The sequence below is a fragment of the Geotrypetes seraphini genome, chromosome 6 (genome assembly GCF_902459505.1).
Source record: "Geotrypetes seraphini chromosome 6, aGeoSer1.1, whole genome shotgun sequence".
In the NCBI taxonomy this organism is placed as follows: Eukaryota; Metazoa; Chordata; class Amphibia; order Gymnophiona; family Dermophiidae; genus Geotrypetes; species Geotrypetes seraphini.
The window spans coordinates 62,741,778-62,753,898 of record NC_047089.1 but is presented as its reverse complement, the minus strand read 5'-3'; the positions used below and the strand labels follow the sequence as shown (position 1 = coordinate 62,753,898).

At 42.2% G+C, this 12,121-nt stretch overlaps 1 protein-coding gene across 3 annotated transcripts in view; it reads right to left on the bottom strand.

The window, feature by feature from the left end:
• The window catches only part of RCBTB2 (RCC1 and BTB domain containing protein 2), a 65,385-nt gene that overhangs the window by 35,744 nt on the left and 17,520 nt on the right, over positions 1 to 12,121 (bottom strand). For all 3 annotated transcript variants that reach the window (XM_033949205.1, XM_033949207.1, XM_033949206.1), the window contains 3 exons: positions 11,754 to 11,920; positions 7,556 to 7,714; positions 2,710 to 2,817 (listed from right to left, as the gene is read on the bottom strand). In XM_033949205.1, the coding sequence (XP_033805096.1) occupies positions 2,710 to 2,817; positions 7,556 to 7,714; positions 11,754 to 11,920 (434 nt within the window). The remainder of the gene's footprint in view (positions 1 to 2,709; positions 2,818 to 7,555; positions 7,715 to 11,753; positions 11,921 to 12,121) is intronic.

Genomic DNA, 12,121 nt, shown 5'->3' with positions numbered 1-12,121 from the left:
AACATAGAAACAGAGTACGACGGCAGAAGAGGGCCGGCGGCCCAACAAGTCTGCCCACTTGAGACCCCTCCCTCCCTGGATTACCCATCTTTTATGCATAACCCTGTAGCATCCCCACCAGTTTGTCCCATCGATTTTTGAAGTCGAGTACGCTACTAGCCTCGACCACCTGGCGTGGAAGTTTATTCCATTTATAAATCACCCACTCGGTGAAGAAGTACTTCCTGGTGTCACCATGAAATCTTCCCCCCTTAAGTTTTAGCGGATGTCCCCTTGTTGCAGTGGGACCCATAAGAAAAAATATATCTTTCTCCACTCCAATGCGACCCATGATGTATTTGAATGTCTCTATCATGTCCCCCCTTTCTCTGCGCTCCTCGAGAGAATATAAGCGCAATCTGGTCAGACGTTCTTTATATGGGATGTCCTTAAGTCCTGAGACCATCCTAGTGGCCATTCTCTGGATCGATTCCATTCTCTTCACATCCTTTTGATAATGTGGCCTCCAAAACTGGACACAGTACTCCAGGTGAGATCTCACCATGGATCTGTACAGCGGTAGTACGACTTCAGGCTTACGACTGATAAAGCTCCTTCTGATGCAACCCAGCATTTGTCTTGCCTTTGCTGAAGCTTTCTCTACCTGGTTGGCAGCTTTCATATCTTCCCAGATGAGAACTCCCAAGCACTATTGGGTCAGGGAGTTGAGAACCTTAATACTTTTCAAGATAAGATGCTAATGTTGGCTTTTGTGGCCGCCCGTTTTGTGGTTGCTCAGCACTGGAGGTCTGCACCTCCCCACTCTGAGTCAAATGTGGTATGGAAACCACATAGTTGTATGCGGTATATACATTTTTTATAATCTTTATTCATTTTGAAACACTCACAATAAGTGTAAACAACATAGAATAAACATTTAATACTTTAGACATCACTTATAACTTTACAAGATTCATTCAGAATATTACCCTCCCCCACCCCTTCTAATCATTATCATTAAAGTAATTAAAAAATTTATCATATGTTCAGTTATATTATACATATTTAAAACTTAAATTATTCATATGATAAATCAGACTTATTTATCAAACCTAAAAAAAACAAACACCCTTCTTTCCTATTATCATCTGTATAAATAATCAATTAAAAGCCCTTATAATCTTCCCACCCTCCCTAGATGTGCATTTTATCTAAGAACAAAAAATCAAAACTATAATAATTCTCCAAAAGACGACAATGGGCCCCAAATTAAGTTACAGTTTTTTGTATTCCCTAATAAATCAGCGTTCATTTTCTCATATTTGTATATTAGACATAAACTTGCCCACCAGAATGTAAAGTTAAGACGATCCTAGTTCTTCCAGTTTCGTGTAATCATTTGTATAGCTGTACTAGTCATAATTAATAAGAGACGTCTTTCATATTTATCTAAGGGATCCTTGATATGTAAAATGGTACCACAAATTAGTATTTCATAAGTTAATGGAATCTCAGGTTCTAAAATATTATTAATGTCCCCAAATTGATCTCCAGAAAATCAATATCTTAGGGCAGGGGTGTCCAACATTTTGGCTTCCCTGGGCCGCATTGGCCGAAAAAAATGTTTCTGGGGGCTGCGCAAACACTGCAGCAAGACAAAGGAGGGAGCCGGCAAGATAGTAAACACCCGGGGGCAGCAGAGTAAAACACTGCATCGCCCTCGACCGGGGCCACACAAAATACTTCACTGGGCCGCAGATTGGACACCCCTGTCTTAGGCCAATAAAACAGTAAATGATCTAATGTTCCTATGTCTAGGTGACAGTGCCAGCACCTATTAGAACTAGAATTATCTAACTTATTTAATCTAACTGGGATCCAAAAAGAACGATGTAACAAAAAGAACCAAATTTGTTTCATAGATGCTGAACCTGTACACCTCGTCCTCCAAGACCAAATACGTAGCCATCGAGATGCAGAAATATACTGTTTAATCTCAATGCTCCAAATATCTCTAAGAGCATTTTGGGGTTTCTTATTCATAAGTTCAGATATTAATTTATACCACTTGGCGGCTTGATGTCCTAGCATGTCTGCCTGAAAACAGAGGAATTGCAGACTATAAAAATTTTTTTAAATTTTTATACATTTTTTTAAATTAATAAATAAATAAAATGAAAGCACGACTAAGTGCAGTGTGTGATCGATATCATTTAACTGCTATTCTGAGCCATAAATGGTCTCAATTTCTGAATATTTGGGGATCATATTTGGATGCTGAAGGGTCTTGGGGACAGAATATTGGGTAACAACCTTTTATGTTTTCCTGTTACAGGGATTCTCTCTTGTATGGGGTGTACAATCTAGGAGAGTATGCACTTGATATATATTGCATGTTCTTTTCTGAGAGGGCTTGTGGAAGGGAGGGGGGGTGAGTTCTTCCACTATCCTGTGGTTTTGATTTTAGGATTTTTGTTTTATAGAATTTTGTTGGAGATAAGGGATTTTGGGGTGAGGGGAGAAGGGATATAAAAAAACTTTTGGGTGTTTAACAGTGTTCTATTGTTAGACTGTTGCCGTTGTCTTGTGCAGCAGGATATTATATTGGTTCATGAGCCAAGCTTTTCTTTTGGCTATTCTGTATTGTTGATTTTGTACACTTGCACATAAATAAACAATTACAAAAAAACAAGTGAATAAAATCTGATCTACAGCTGTAGAGTAACTTACCCGGAGGACATGGATGCCTTGAAGAGCTGTCACTTTACAAGGAGTTGGCAAATTGCCACTGTTGCCCAGTCCAAGTTGTCCATTACCATTGTAACCCCAGACATATACCTTGGAAAAAACAATGACATTTTGTTATTCATCACTATCATCTCTCTGCCATTCCTTTCACTCTCTCAAACACCCACCCTAAGCACTGAAAGCTAGCTACCTTCCTCCTTTTGAGGTCCTCCTCCTCTTCTGCTGCAGCTCAGCCCACAGCTGACCTGGGACCATTATGCACACTCCTTATTCCAAACAACCCCAAAACTAGTATCTTGAGCAATATGCACATACATATCATCTGCCATAGTCAGCTACTTCCTGTACAACTATTACATAGACTTCTCCCTCCATATTTGCTGTGATAGGGGATTAACCGCAAATGCAGAAAAACCACGAATAACTTTTTCATATGTTATTCGCTGTTTTCTATTAAAAACCATTGTGAATATGGTGAAACCGCAAATAACATGGTGGGAGACCTGGCCTGTTCCTGAAGGCGAGGCAAAATACGGTGAAGAAAGGGCTGGGAATCAGCGATTTCTCTATGCAAGCTGATGTAATTTGGGAGGAGAAGCCAGCAAGCTAAAAACAGTGAATAATTAAAACAGTGAATAATTGAAACCGCAAATGTTGAAACTGCAAATACGGAGGGAGAAGTGTATATCATACTTGTCCAAGTTCAGTTCTTGAGGGCTACAAACAGGCCAGATTTCTAATGAATATAAATGAGAAAGATCTCCATGCAATGGAAATATTGAGCATAAAATCTCTCAGTTCTCAGAAAATAGCTTCCTTAAACATCAGCTGTCTTCAAAAGGGACTACAGGCCTCGAACATTGCAAGTCAAAAGGTTAATATTCACCTTCCAAGTCATCATCACCTGTTATAAAAATCCTGCCCCCAAAACTCCAAGATTAGAAAGCCTCCCCTTTCCTGCAGTCAGAGCCCAAAATAAGAAACTCAAAACATTCATTAAAAAATCCCCTACAAGACTGTCCCCTCTACCCCCAGCATTCCCTCGATCCCCTACCCCCCTCCCAGGAACTGTAAACCCAAGTACGCTCCCCCCCCCAATAGAGGCATCCATTTGTACAGCAAAAGGAAGGACCTTATCAACGTGACCCCAAAAACTCAAACTCACAGCAGCCTACCAATATTAAAACTAAAAACACATAGCCAGCCCCCCCACTAACATCCCCAATTCCTATTCCCTACAAATAGTGAACCACAAAGCATACCATTATATGTATACAAATAACAGTGTAATATCCCACATAGCACAGAAACCACAAGTTCTCAACTTCAAAATACCCAATTCTTCATTTTACTCCTTCCGATTGTTGTGCCGATAATGATTGCCACTGCAGCCGCCTCTTGCCCGAGATGGGCCTCTGCCACCGGGGTATCAGCAACTTGGAAGGCTCCCAGGGAGGCCGAGCACTGGCGTCAGTAGTCAATCTAAGCTCTAGGAACTGATCTACAGCCTCAGCCTGCGTATGACTCCATCGCAATTCCCCATCTTGATAATATGCCAACACAAATGGGTGCTGCCACTTATATCGGATACTCTTATCTCTGAGCAGCAAAGTAAGCGGGCATAGCTCTTTCCTTCGTTTCAGGTTAAGTGAGGCTATGTTCTGATTGGGATATTGGAACCACGAGCCCGGGCCCAGTGCAAAATTCTCTCCTTCAGATTAAAATTGCAAAAACAAGCGACTGTTTCATGCACCACATTAGCGCTAGGGCAACCCAAAGCGCGATGTGCTCTTTCCAAATGCACTGCAAGCTGGGAATTCTGTTGCCTCCTGGTCCTGGAAGATTGATTTTACAATTTTTACCACCACCTCCTCAGCATTTGAATATTCCAGGGACTCAGGAAAGCCTCTGAAATACAAATTGCGCCGGCGACTTCTATTTTCCAAGTCTTTGATTTTATCAGTGAGCTGCAACAGACTGCTGTCAATCCTGTAGTCCCAGGTCACAGCCGGCAATTGAATCACTGTATTCTTCCACGCGCGTCTCATTCTTCCTACCTGTTGTCCCAGCGCCGTGATTTCTTCACGTAAATCTACTGCAAGCGTAGTAAGATCCACTCATACCACCTTGAGGTCTGTTTTGATCTCCACCATCCAGGCTCTCAGCTCAGAATCCGCCGACTCGACTGATCTCCCTATAGGAGGAATTGCAGTTTGATCATGACCAGATGGGGCCTTCATCCCTTCTGATCCCTCTGCATGTTTCAGGGGGAGCTGATTTGAATGAACAAACTCAGTCAAGCTGGCACCTCGCTGTTTCACTGCCATATCATTCTAAAACACCTCAAAAAACTAGAGAGGCATTCAAACACTTATTCCAACCGCCAGAGGATTGCTAATTCAATGATTAAACTGCGGGACACGCGGAGCTAAAACTCAAACGTCTATCTTGGATGCTGATGTCACTTCCTCTCAGCTGTTTTGATAATAGGGTAGTAAAGGACCTCAAATGCCCAGACATTGCTATTTCATCAGTGTCTTTACTGTAATGCTCAATATCGCTGGTCCAAAAAAAAAACCTCATTGTCCCTCTTTTTTATAGGTTTTTTTAAACATTAATACTGATTCAATTCAGTGCTTATCACTTAACCGCAACTCTACTGCGCAAAAACAAAAATTAAAGAACTACTTAACTTTCCACCCAACGGTGGGAAGTTGGTTGGCTCGGCGCTTCTGAGTCGGGAAGCAAGTATTACGCGAAGGCAACGCGATCGACTCGCGTTGCTTTCGCAATCGACCTTTAGGGCACCCCTGCTATAGAACAATACAAGGGCATTATAACATTTTGCTCTTTGCCGATAAAAAGCAAATTTAACTCCATGAATACTTTCATTGCAAAAGTCAAAAAGATCTTTAGGTGTGAGAATCTGGCATTCAAGTGGGTGCTGCAAGCTTGCTCTAGTTGCTACGTGCTGACTTACCATGACTTGTAGCAAAAAGATTCCATTCGGCAGTCATTCCAAAATCTCTTTTATGATGGCACAAATTAGTGATGGTTCTAGTGCTCAATACAAAAATTTCAAGAATTTTCCTAAAGTAGCGGATATGGTGTATGTGAGCAAATGTTGTCTTTTTATATTTGATTCTTTCATGAAAACGTGCACAGCAATTGCATCATGGCGCAGGCAGTCACTTATAACATGAAAATTCACAAATTGCAACTCTTGATTATGTTGGATGTGGTGGTGGAGAGGGAACAGTGGGACTAATGAAGAACAAAAATAAGTGTAAACCTCCTATCTTTTCTTTCTATTTAAACTACAGTACTTTATTTTGAGGACTGTTTCTTTAATGTTTAATGTTCTTTAAAGTTTTTATAGACTATGTATTTTACAGGATCCGAGTTACATACAACTTAAGAACAGTTAAAAAAACGGAACTCATTCTTAACCCGGAGAATGCCTGTACCCTGAAAATCTAACAGGTCGGTGTGTCCTTAATACTGGGTTGAGAACCCCGAATTTAGGAAAACTTGAAGCCTTTTGTAGCAGATCAGCAGACAAAAAATACACCTCTGTTACTCTTTCCTTATTTGACTACATATTAGATGGATACCACTTATCTAATAAGGGAATCTAACCTTTATATATGAGTCTTAGCAGGGCACAGCCTTAATCATTTCTACTTGAAATGGCAAGGTTTAAGCGCCTACTAATGCCTAAATAAAAGGTGCCAGAATCATAACTAGTTAGCCACATCAGACTGTGGAACGCCAAAGTAGACATGGCCAATGCCGGAATTGGCGCTAGGTGGGCTAAAGCAGCTATCTTGTTGTGATTTACACCAAGATAGGCAGCTGAAATGTAGGCCTGGAAAATCCTGCCCTAAATTTCAGCTGCCTATCTATGCCTCAGGATCCTGCCATAAGCTGATCGCGCAAGGGAATTTATTCCCAACCAGCTGAGCTGGCAGGACTCCCCGAAGCCACAGCTTTGGGGGACTCCTGCTCACTCAGCCGATTGGGGGAGAATTCCCCTGCTGCGATCAAATGAGAGGAAGGAATGGGCATCCCTCCTGCCAATTTCAGATGGCGGGTGTTGGGGGGTGTCAGGCAGGAGGGAGTGGGCATCCCTCCTGCTGATTGGTGGGGGGGCCTCTTGTCATTCACAGCCAGCTCAGCTGATCATGGCAGGGGAATTTCCCCCCCAAAATCAGTTGAGCTGGAAGGGAGTCCTTGCCAGCTCAGCTGATCTAGGACAAATTTCCCTGCTGTGATCAGCTTATGGCAGCTGTGGGCTGGCTTTAAGATCCCATGGCATAGATAAGTGGCTGAAATGTAGACCAGGGTTTTCTGGGCCTACATTTCAGCCAACTATCTTAGCTGAATCAGGTGCAATTCTGTAACCGTTGTCGCGTGATTGAAGAACTACTTAACTGCAAATGGGCAGACTAGATGGGCCATTTGGCCTTTATCTGCCATCATGTTTCTATGACATGAGATCGGCAGCCGCCAACATGGACGCTAGTTACCAAATTCAGGAATCTGTGCTTACTTTACATGTGACTGATATGCTTTGGGCCAAGTTACATCTGCACTGGTTACTGTCTATACACAGTAAATACTGAAATATAAAAACATTTGTCATCTAAGACATCCATGACAAAACACATTGCAATCATAACTTTGCACAAAAAAATCTGCTGTGAGAAAAAGAAAGTTAATTCAAAAGGCAAAGAATCTTTGCTTCACAAGAAATAATAATGGCTTTAAAAATAGAACACTGTATGACTTAGAAAAAAGAAATCCAAAGAATGCTTATCTGTCTTACCTCCCCGTTGTCTGTTACTGCAGTTGAAGACAGTTGACCACAAGCAATACTAATAATACACTTGTTATTTAAACAACTGGTTACTCTTCGGGGAATTGGTTGATTAGTTGTTGAGCCAGAACCAACCTGTCCTGAATTATTGTAACCCCAAGAATAAACCTGTAAGACAATTATAAAAAAGTTACCATATACACTCGAATATGTCAATCCAAAAGGAGGAAAAATGGTTGGCTTGAATATAAGATGAGGGCTTAGTATTCAAGTGCCCTGCCAGGATCTGCACCCAATGCCCATTCCCTCACTCCCTCCCCTGCTAGGCCCTGCACCCAGCTTCCTTCCCTTCCTGCCCCCCTCCCTCCCTGCCAGGCTCTGCATCCTGTTCTCCCTCCCTCCCTCACTATCCTTACCATCTCCCTCCCTCCTGATATCTTGCAGATCTCTACTGGGTCTGTCCAGGATATGAGGGATCCCCTGTCTCCTGTAACAGTCAAATCCAATTCCCCCACTCCATGTAAACCCAACTCCTCAGCGGCCTTGCAGTGGGCAGGACAGGAGGAATCCATTCTGCCTCTTGTGAAATTGGACATCCACAACACCTCCCTCCCACCTCCCCCCACACACTTTTTGGGTCCCACATAGCCAGCCGTTGCACAAAGCAGGAGCAATATTCCTGCCCTCCTGCTCCGTTCGAGACCACTGGCTGATTCTACCTCCCCGCGTTCCTTTCAGGTTCCATGTAGCCAGCTGGTGTAGTGTGCACAGAGCAGGAGCGATCTTCCCACCTCTTCAAAATGGGCTTTCCCTTCCCTGGTGCATCTTGGAATGCACCGGGGAGGGGCCTGAGGTTCTGATTGGCCCAGGTTGTTTAAGGCCCCTCCTATGGGAGGGGCCTTATGCGTCTAGGCCAATCAGAGCCTTAGGTCCCTCCCCATATGCATTGGAGAGGAGCCTAAGGCTCCCACTGGCCCACAGGAGGGGCCTTAAACAACTTGGGCCAATCAGAGCCTCAGGCCCCTCCCGAGGGGAAGGCCCATTTTGAAGAGACAGGCCAAAAGGAGTAGGCCTCCCTCCGGTCAGCCATCTAAATTAAGGTAAGGGAGAGAGGGTGCTGAGCGTCAGAGGGGGGTTGCTTGGCAGAGGAAGAGAATGGGCATCTATGCTGCTGCAGCGCGGGGTTTGTTTGGCAGGAGAGTGGGCATCTCTCCCACTGCTGGGGTTTTAAACAGTGCTGTAACTATACTGACACCCTTGGACCAGTCGTTAATTTTTGTTGCCAAAAGCTGTTGCTACTCTTGAAGAATGGCTCGGTGATTTTAAAGAATCCACCGGAGTGCTCATTTCAATGAAGAGTCCATTTGAATGGCAGTGTCAGAGACTGCTAGAAAGCTCGCTAAAGACACAGATAAACCGTTTTGATAATCCGGTGCTAAAATGCATGCAGGCTAAATCGTCAGAAACCAGTTTAGCGACCGCGTTAAAGTTTTGAGAATCTGGCTTTAAGTGCTTACATACGAGGTCTGTTCAAAAAGTTCCAGGACACTTTGAATTGCGCACCAATGGGAAGTTCCTTTGAGATGCGCTAGGTGGCGTTGAATAGCTTGAAACGTCACGAGTAACCTCCTTTTTTCTGTTTGTTGATATCTGCTTTAATCTCTGAGCTACAGCAGTTTTTTTTAAAGTATGTTTTTGTGATCAGCTATTTTTCATCATATGTGACCTCAATTAGCAGCGCTACAGTGTGACACTCTGTTTTAAATTGGGTAAGACTGCCACAAAAACTTATAAAATGTTGAAAATGGCTTTTGGGAACATGTCATGAGTCATGGAAGGTGTTTTGAATGATATTCATACTTCAACAGTGGTCATGTCAAACGTCAAAGTGATGTTAACAAGTTTTTTTGTTTTTTTTTTACAGTCGCAGCGTTGTTCACTATGAATTTCTGCCACAAGGACAAACTGTCAACCAAAATTACCATCTGAAAGTGTTGAAATGACTCCATGAGAGAAGTAGGAGGAAGCAGCCCGAACTTTGAAGAGAGCAGTCATGGTTCCTGCATCACAACACGACGCCCGCTCATGCCGCCGTCAAAATTCATGAATTTTGCACAAAAAATGCGATGACACTTCCTTCCCAGCCATCTTACTCTCCTGACTTGGCCTCTGCTGACTTCTTGTTTCCTAAACTTAAATCCATGCTGAAAGGAAAGAGATTCAGCACCACTGAAAACAAAGCAAAATTTGTCGCAGCAACTTTTGGCAATTCCTGAAAATGCATTTAAGGACTGTTTCCAGAAGTGGAAATGACATTGGGAAAAGTGTATACATTAGAAAGGGGAGTACTTTGAATGGGATCCAATGGAATAAGTTGTAAGATTGTTTAATACTTTTTGAATAGACCTTGTAGATCAGGCCTTTTTTCAAAATTTGTTCCATATCTAGTACAGTGGTCTCTATTCATTTTTAAACTGGGGCCACTATGAATTCTAAAGAGTTGAAGGAGAGCACCAAATATCTTCCCATGCAGGGCCATGACACTGCTGACTGGTGTCATCCCTTCCAGTCCACCTACAAACTTTATTGGGTGGTTTCCTCAAGTTTGTGAGCATTTCCAAATACTTTCTGTTTTGTCTATTTGAAATGCCTTTCCTTCAAGCATGCAGCTCCGCCCCATCCACTTTCCCAATTCTGTCCTAAGTTTGGGCAGAGACAGAGTAGTAGGAAAAAAACAAAGACAACAGGGACCACTCCAGAGGTTTCCAAGGGCTGCGATCAGCCCCTGGGCCTTGCACTGAAGGACAATGATCTAGTATAGGGGTGTCCAACCTTTTGGCTTCCCTGGGCCGCATTGGTCGAAAATAATGTTTCTGGGGCCGCGCAAATGCTGCAGCAAGACAGAGGAGGGAGCCGGCAAGACAGTAAACACCCAGGGACAGCAGAGGAAAACACTGCATTGCTCTCAACTGGGGCCGCACAAAATATTTCACGGGGCCATATGCGACCCTCGGGCCACAGGTTGGACACCCCTGATCTAGTATATAGACTCAACTACAGTAATGTTCTATTACTCAAACATGTTATTAATAATTTACAAACTATTCAAAACATGGCTATTAAACTTATTAAAGGGGCATGGAAGTCTTAATTAGGTTTCATCATTATTGAAAGAGATTAGTACTTTATTCTTACTATATGAAGCACAAATTTTTGGTCTTGACACAAAGTCTTTTATTTTGGAATGCTTCTCTGCTTATCTAAAACATTACGTGCAAGTAAAAAAAAAAAAGGGGGGGGCATATCTGCTAAACATCATAGTTTGAATTAAGCCCATTGCTTAAAGAGATAGGTTTTCACTAACTTATGAAATATGCAGTAGGTAGGTATAGTTCTAATTACCGTTGGAAGATTTATTTATTTTAGTATTTGTATACTACTTATAGCCTAAGTGATTTACATTCAGGTACTCAAGCATTTTTCCCTATCTGTCCCGGCAGGCTCACACTCTACCTAATGTACCTGGGGAAATGGTGGGGATTAAGTGACTTGCCCAGGGTCACAAAGAGCAGCATGGGATTTGAACCCACAACCTCAGGGTGCTGAGGCTGTAGCTCTAACCACTGTGCCACACACTTCCAGATTTTAGCACCCAGATTTTAATAATGGGTATAGTAAGACTTTACTCTTGTGAAGTCTCTCATGAGGCCTACATTATGAAGTAAAAGGCAGCATGCACTTAATGATGATGAACTTTGACCAGCCAGTGCCTTAAAATAGTGCAAGCAAATTTGAATTTGATCCTGTATTGTACTGGTAACCAGAATAATCAGAAAAACCTGAGATATTTGTTTTAAAAGCACCATCAGATGACATCAACTACTTGTGTGGCTGATTCATTTTGCTAGACAGAGAAAACTAAATTTAGAGAAATCTAGAGGCTTTAATTGACAAACAAATTTGATTGATTTCATACAGAGGCAGTTAGCCAAACAAAAAAAAACTTTGATCAGCAAAATGACAACTTAAGATATAAAAACTGTGTAGTCAAAAACAAAATAATCCAAGTTGAGATGTTTATATTTAATAACTAGTAATATGGCTTTCATATAAAGTTCAAATGTTCTTAATTACAGCTTGCTTTCCATACTTGCAAGCCTTATGCAAAATCCATACAGAGGCAAGAAACATTTTAAACAGCAATTACCTCCCCATCAGATGTTGATACCAAGGAATGATGAGAACCACATGCCACAGCTGTTGCTTGTTTGTTAACCAAGTTAGTTGTCACAAGACAGGGAAGTAAACCCGGATTAGTTGTCCCATTTCCTAGCTGACTATAAGCATTGTGACCCCAACTGTATACTTCACCTTCTGTTGAAAAAGCACAAATAATTTGGGATATTTTTACAGGTGATATTTAACACAAATCTGTACACCTAAATATCATCTTATGAAAAAAGACAGACAGACTTCTTTCCCTATTTTCTGTTCTAACACTATCAAATGTGATTTGAAAGCTACAGCATTTTGTCCTACCACGAACATTGGCACACGGTGCAAGCCCAAAGGAGG